The sequence below is a fragment of the Piliocolobus tephrosceles genome, chromosome 2 (assembly GCF_002776525.5).
Source record: "Piliocolobus tephrosceles isolate RC106 chromosome 2, ASM277652v3, whole genome shotgun sequence".
Classification (NCBI taxonomy): domain Eukaryota; kingdom Metazoa; phylum Chordata; class Mammalia; order Primates; family Cercopithecidae; genus Piliocolobus; species Piliocolobus tephrosceles.
The window spans coordinates 101,885,382-101,893,202 of record NC_045435.1 but is presented as its reverse complement, the minus strand read 5'-3'; the positions used below and the strand labels follow the sequence as shown (position 1 = coordinate 101,893,202).

Below are 7,821 nucleotides of genomic sequence, written 5' to 3'. Positions count from 1 at the left end.
TCTTCTTCTTCTTCTTCTTCTTCTTCTTCTTCTTCTTCTTCTTCTTCTTCTTCTTCCTCTTCCTCTTCCTCTTCCTCTTCCTCTTCCTCTTCTCCTTCTCCTTCTCCTTCTCTTCCTCCTCCTCCTCCTTTTTTTTTTTTTTTTTTTTGAGTCAGAGTCTCGCTCTGTTGCCCAGGCTGGAGTACAGTGGCGTGATCTTGGCTCACTGCAACCTCCTGGGTTGAAGCAATTCTTGTGCCTCAGCCTCCAGAGTAGCTGGGATTAAAGACGCACACTTCCATTCCCAGCTAATTTTTGTATTTTTAGTAGAGATGGGGTTTCACCATGTTGGCCAGGCTGGTCTCAAACTTTTGACTTCAAGTGATCCGCCTGCCATGGCCTCCCAAGGTGCTGAGATTACAGGTGTGAGCCACTGAGCCTGGCCCACAATTTAATTCTTTAATTCCACATTAGTCCTAGTAATGAGCATGTTACTCCTGCAAAGGTGCTAAGCCCTCTTGAGCTTGAATATGGAAGACTAACAAAAGTCTTAGAGCAAAAGTTTTTTGAAAGTGTGCAAAATCACATAGAAATTAAGGGTTTGGAAAAATGATTATTTTATTTCTGGAAGCTCTTTATGAGTGGCTGTGAGTTTGCAAAGTAAAGCCAGATCCTGTTTTATACCTGCCTTTGTATAACATGGGTAATTTGGCATAGTCTTCATAGTCTGACAGTAGGTCTGATGATTTGAGACTATGTTGTCCATCTAGTTTTGCCTACCTATCACATATAGGAAAAAAATTTTAGTTTCTTCTGTTTATAGCACTTTATAACATTTTCAGTCTTTCCCCAATACCATGTAAATATACTCTAGTCTTTTTAATGTTAAATAGCAATTTCAAAATCCTCCCCTCAGTTTCTTATGTCTCCATATAAAACCTTCTCTCCTTTTTCCTCGTAGGTTACTGCCCCATCTCACTCCTCCCAGTCACAGCCAGATGTCTTGAAAGCATTGTCTAGGTTGCTATTTTCATTTTTTTCCCCCACATCCTAACTCTTCAATCTTACTTTTACTAGAGTCAACAATGGCCTCTTTGTCCACTATACCAAATGTAGTATTTACTCTTTTAACAGCATTTGTTCATTAATTCAAGAAGCATTTACTGAATGCCAGGCTCTGAGGATGCTTCAGTATCCCTAGTGAACAAGGCTTGTCGTCTCATAAAGCCTAAATTTTAGCAGAAAAGTTTGACAGTGAACGTATCAGTGTACAAAAATCCAGAAAGTATTTCAATACAAGTATTATGTTAAAAATCAAACTGGGAAATATGGTAGAGAGATAATGTGAGGCTAACTTAGATTGGTTAATTATAGATAGTCTTTTTGAGGAGGCAGCGTTGAGTCTTGGGAACTAAATGATAAGAAGGAATCAGTAATGCAAAGGTCTTGGAAGAAAAGATTGTTACAGGTAAAAGCAACAGCTAATGTAAAAAAAAAAGGGATTTTTGTCTTGGGTGTTCAAGTAACAGAAAAGGAAGCAGATCTGGAGCTTGGTACAGAGGTAGATCTTGCAGGGCAAGGTATATATCTTTCCATCTTATTCTAAGTGCTATGAAAAATCATTAGAAAAGTTTTAAGCATGAGCACCCTGTATTTTAGGGGTAACAGAATGAGGGATGGGAGCCAAGTGCAGAGGAAGCAAAGAGACTAGTTGGGAAGTTGGTCCAGGAGGTGATTCTGGCCAGAGATGGTAACAGTGAGATGAAGAGAGATGGCCTGATTTTGAATGTTTTGGAGATAGAATTGATTTGCTGATGAATTGGGATGTGAGAGTGTGGGAATGAGAGAATTTAAGGATGATGCCTAGTTTTTGGTTTGAGAAACAGGGTGAATAGTGAGTGATTCCTTTGAGAAGATTGCAAGACTAAGGCAGGTCTAAGTTTGAGAGACAAATCAGGAGTTCTGGTTGGCCATTTTACTTTGAGATCGCTACTAGACATTCAGGTGAAGATACCAAATTAAGTAGTTGGATATATGTACGGGTTAGAGGGAGGTTAGGGCTGAAGCTGTAAATGTGTTAGTCATCAGTGAAGAGATGCATGATCATGGTACTGGCTGAGAGAGGGGTAGAGAGTCGTAGAAGTCCAAGAACAGGCCTTCTCTAGAAAGACTCTCCCAGCACATCTCACTTCCATTTTCTCTCTTACCTCTCACTCCCACTTGTCATTCTCCTTTGCTGAATTCTGCCCTTCTCCTCTTGCCACTGTTTATAGTATTATATAGCTGTCATAGGGACAGAATATAGAGTACTGTATACTCAAACTCATATCTGGTCCTCTTCCAAAATGTTTTCTCAAATTGATTTCTCTCTTTAGCACTTCCAGCTCACTTCCACATTAGGTCCTTCATCCTTACTCTTGCTTCTTCCTACAGAATTCCTAGCTTGCACTTCTGCTTGTGGCTCACATATAGGTCCCACCTTAAATGTTGTTCCTTCAGGGGTGACTTTTTGAATACTCCAGACCAGTCAGGTTAATAGCGCTTACCACATTTGTAAATAATGAATTATTTGTGTAATTGAGTATCTTCCCCAAGTCTTAACTCACATGCCATTTTGTACCCCTACCTCCTTTTGGTGGGCATCCAAGATCAATGTAAGTTCTATAAGGGTAGGGAGAAAGTCTGGATTTATCTTATCTAACACTTTATTCCCAGTGCCTAGGAGAGGGTTTGAATATGTGTTCAATAAATATTTGTAGAACTATTGACCAAAGGTAAAATGAATATAGAAAGGGGGAGGATAGAGAAGAGACAAAATTAGACACTGTGAATGTCTTAAAGTAAGCGTTGTACTATTAAAAGTAGTAATTTCACCTACAGCAGCTCTTACCCTTGCCTTGCATTGTGTTTGAGTCCTTGAATTTCAGTTCTTATCAGAGAAGAAACAAGAAAAATTAGGGAAGAGAATTCAAGACCTTTTCCATTCTTAAAGCTTTAAGGAAAATAATTGTTGACTCTGAATTGTATGGACCAGGTGGCTTTTCCTTTTCACAGGTGGTTCTCATGTGTTGGGAAAATCGTTTATATGATGCTATGATCTATGTCTACAACAGAGGCATGAATGAATTTATTAGTCCCATGGAGGTAAGATACTTCCTGACTTGGATACATAATTAATTTTGTCTACTAACTTTTTTTCTCCTATTCTCCATTTGCTTTTAACAGTTTCTAGTTTTATCCAATTATTTAAAAATTCTTATAGATTTATTGACCTTGAACCCATTTTAGCTTGGGGCTTTTAGATAGTCTTCAATTTTATACCTTCTGCCATTGCTTGCTTTCTTATCTACGTAAGTAGGTATTTAAATACCAGAGAACAATAGATAAAATTTAAATTAATGCTTGCTTGTTAGGCTTTACATGTTTTTCTCATAAGAATTTTTGATACTGTAGTAACTTTTCCTAAAGATATGAAAAATTTATTTTGTGTAACTATTTTATATAATCAATGTACTATTGAGTAATGCTATTTGTAGATATATTCTGCTGGGGAAGCTCCTGAAAATGGTAGGAGGCCATTATTAATTGATCATTTTTCGCTTTTACTAACTCAGAATTTCATGGCATTCATTCTAATTTTTTATTCTCCTTACCAAGAGAATCTAAAAAACATTTGGACTTACTTTTGGAAAAACCAAACCCCCTATCTGTTTTCTTATTTGTGTTAAGTTTGATGGCAGAATAGTGGAGAATGAGTTGTAGATACATGTAGTGCCCTCCTAGCCCAATGCTTTATTATAGTGTCCCTCAAAAAAATCAGGCCTCTGCCGAAGGCATCCATTTTGCTAATTTATTGCCATCCAAAACTATCTTCAGTATTAAGAAGTCAGCATTCTATGATAGTTTAGGCTTCTTTAAGCACGTTAGGTTTGGTAGGGTGAGTACCCCTCTAATTCATAACCCTTCAGTTTTGGTTGCACTTCTCTTCTAGTTTCTAAAATTAGTCCCCCACCCCTCTACCCCTGGTTTTGGGGGTTTGGCCCTGATTGTCTGTAATGTCAAGTATTTTTTTTATCTTGAACACCTCTCAGCTGCTGCTTCATTAAGGTCCAGTAGTTCCCTGAAAAAGACTCGTCAGCTGCCTCCTCAGTGAGGTCCAGTGCCTCCCTGCATGCCACAACTAAGCCACAATTCAGAAGAATTAATGTAGTTTTTAGTTTTGCTCAAATTAATCCCTCAAAAAAGATTCTATTTTGATGCATTCTGCATTGACGAGATGATTGCTGTATTTTTGTTACGTTGCTTTTGAAATTTTTGTTTTGCATCGGTTTCGTATTCCTCATATTAATAAAATCTGGTTTGCATTTATACTGATACATCTCAAATGGAACACTAAGCTATTGAGGTTACCTTGTTTTGTGTTCGAAGTGTTTAAAGTTTAGCTATTTTAGTGCTTAAAGAGGTCTGAATTAAGAGAAAGTGTCCTGTCTCTTGAAATTGTCTAGATTTTTTAGAATGAAAGAGTGTCATCACATTTGAGATGACTACCATAGGAAACTTTCCTTTTTTCTAGTTTTGGCTAAGGTAAGAATAGGTGTCTTGAGTTGGGAGGAAAAACTTTTTATTTACCAATTTAGGTCCCAGAGGTGGGAGGTACAGGGAAAGGATTGAAGGCTTTGAATTAACTGACAATATACAGATTAACAGGAGAAAAGATAAAGATTATTCACATATGTGCAGGAACACTCAGTAATAAGCATCTCTGCTCAGTAGCCAGAGGTAGAGGTTTATATACCAGCTTAACAAAAACGAGGGTAGCAGGTAGTTAGGTCTTCAGTGGGAAAGCATGGAAAGTTCTTTTGGGCTTTTCGATGCTAATGGACAGCTGAATTTGCATTTCCTGGTGCTAAGGATCCGTTTTTTCTCAAATAGGAATCTCCCTCTGAAGGGGGGTCCATGGCAGCTATATATTTGGGAGCCTCTGCTTAAGTTTAGATGGTATTTCTTTCTGTGGCTGCTGGTTAGGTATTTTCAGTTTAAAGTCATCTCTGTTACCACTTTAGCAGGATGTCCTTTCCCTTGCTTCGTAGCTTTTAGAAGAATAAAGCTTTTAAGAACCAAAGGATACTTTATATCAAAATTATAATCTCAGGTAAGCCCTTTATGTAACTGGTATGTATTAAATGGGTTTTTCCGGTGAGGATTATGACAACAGTGATTGTTTTTCAGTGACCCTTCTAAACATTTCATGTACAGATTAAAGGTTTTCATGTTTAATCCTAATGGTAAATGACTAATTCTGTCAGCGAATGGTGATGAATAGCATAAGATTCTTGATTATTTTTTAAATAATATCATTTGAGATGATGGTGATTGTTTTCCTATTACTTTTAATGCAGAAACTTTTCAGAGTCATTGCTCCTCCTCTGAATGCTGGAAGAACGCTAACAGGTATTTATTTTCTAAGCCTTAATTTTTTGCTTTCCTGTATTTAAGGTATTATTTAAATGTTATAAAATTCTCCAATTATATGTGTGTAGTGTGAATGTTGGTAATCATGTGCAATCATGTAACACCACCATAATCAAGCTGTAGAAGGAGCCATAGCCTCTCATACTAAAAAGTTACCTCCTTCCCCTTTGTATTTGATCCTTCCCCCACAGCCTTGCTCTGGGCAGTCACTGATCTACTTTCTGTCACTACACTTCATGTGAATGGAATTATGTACTGTGTAATCTTTGGTGTTTTATTTCTTTCATTTAACATGGATGAAGCATATTTTTGAGAGTCATCCATGTTGTTTTATGTATATTAATATTTTGTTCCCTTTTACCACTAAATGATAGTCCATGGATTGAATATACCATAAGCTGTTTAATCACTCACCGCTTCATGGATATTTGAGTTGCTTTCAGTTTGGGACTACTATGAATAATATAATGCTGCTACAATATTTGTGGACAAGGTGTTTTTGTTTTTTGTTTTTTTTTAAACTTTTTGAGGTAATTGCATGCAGTTGTAAGAAATGGCACATAGAGATCCTAAATAGTCTTTACATAGTTTCCTCAATGATGACATCTTGCAAAAAATAAAGTACAGTATCACAACTGGATATTCATATTTAATTCATATTGATAAAGTCAAGATACTGAAAACTTTCATTACCTCAAGTATCCCCCCTTGTTCTCTTACCCTCCATTCCTGGCCACTAGCTGTAAGTTTCTGTGTGGACAAATGTGTTCATTTTCTTGGGCAAATACCTAAGGTTGGAATGGCTGTATTGTATGGTAAATATATGTTTTACTTTCTAAGCTATTGCTATATGGTTTTTCCAAATGCTGTACCATTCCTTATCAACAATATTTGACAGTTCCAGTTTTTCCACATCCTTGCAAGCACTTGATACTGTCAGTGTTTTAAATCTTCTTAAAACTTTAGCCATTCTAATAAATAATGGTATTTCATTATGATTTTAATTTTTATTCTCTGATCATTAGTGATGTTAATCGTTTTTTCATGTGCTTGTTTAGCCATTCACATATCTTTTGTGACTCATCTGTTTAAATATTTAGTCCTTTTCCTTTTTTTAATTGGTGGAGATGACCTGGGGTTGTCTTCATATTATTGAATTATTAAGAGTTCCCAAGCTGGCCAGGCGTGGTGGCTCATGCCTGTAATCCCAGCACTTTGGGAGGCCCAGGCAGGCAGATCACGAGGTCAGGAGTTCAAGACCAGCCTGGCCAATATGGTGAAACCCTGTCTCTACCAAAAATGTAAAAATTGGCTGGGTGTGGTGGTGGGCGCCTGTAGTCCCAGCTACTCAGGAGGCTGAGGCAGAAGAATTGCTTGAACCCAGGAGGCAGAGGTTGCAGTGAGCTGAGATCACGCCATTGCACTCCAGCCTGGGTGACAGAGTGAGACTCTGTCTCAAAAAAAAAAAAAAAAATTCCCAAGGTAGTGAGCTTACCATCAGAGTCTGGAAGAGTTTTTTATGTAGTCTGGATGTAAGCCCTTTTCCAGTATGTTTGGCAAAAATTTTAACCCTCACCTATAGCTTGCTTTTTTGTTTTCTTAACCATGTTTTTCAAAGAGCAAAATTTTTTAATTTTCATGAAGTTCATCTTATTAATTTTTTTTGTCATTTAGGCTTTTTGGTATTCTGTTTAAGAAATCTTGGTTCAATTTAGTGACATAAATATTTTCTCCCACATTTTCTTGTAGAAATTTAATAGTTTTAACCTCTTATATTTAGGTCTATAATTCATTTTGAGTTAATGTTTATAAATGATGCAAGGTGAAGTTTAAGGATTTTTTTCCATACAGCTATCAGTTGTTCCTGTAAGTCTTACCATTTATTGCTAAGATTATCTTATTTCCATTGAATTACCTTGACACCTTTATGAAAAGTCAAGTGACCATGTAACTGTGGGTGTGTTTCTGTGCTGTCTTCGGTTCTATTGAACTATATGTCTATCCTTCTCCGGTAATACACTGTCTTGCTTCTTGTAACTTCATAGTAAGTCTCAAAATCACATATTTTAAGTCCTACAATATTGTTTTTCTTTTTCAAAATTGGCTTATCTAGTCCAGGTTCTTTGCCTTTCTATATAAATATTAAAATCAGCTCATCAGTTTTTTTTTTATAAAGCTTGTTTGATTTTCTTTGAGATTGCATTGATGCTATCGATTAATTTGGAGAGAGAATTGCTATCTTAACACTGTAGAATCTTGTATGAATGTGATATTTTTTCTATTTTTATCTTTTTAAAATTAATTTTCTTTTAGAGACAGAGTCTCATTCTGTCAGTCAGGCTGGAGTACAGTGGTGTGATCATAGTTCAT

General features: G+C 36.6%; 1 protein-coding gene across 2 annotated transcripts in view; it reads left to right on the top strand.

The window, feature by feature from the left end:
- VPS8 (VPS8 subunit of CORVET complex) overlaps positions 1 to 7,821 on the top strand; it is a 259,046-nt gene that overhangs the window by 83,327 nt on the left and 167,898 nt on the right. For both annotated transcript variants that reach the window (XM_026454890.1, XM_026454891.1), the window contains 2 exons: positions 3,034 to 3,123; positions 5,379 to 5,430. In XM_026454890.1, the coding sequence (XP_026310675.1) occupies positions 3,034 to 3,123; positions 5,379 to 5,430 (142 nt within the window). The remainder of the gene's footprint in view (positions 1 to 3,033; positions 3,124 to 5,378; positions 5,431 to 7,821) is intronic.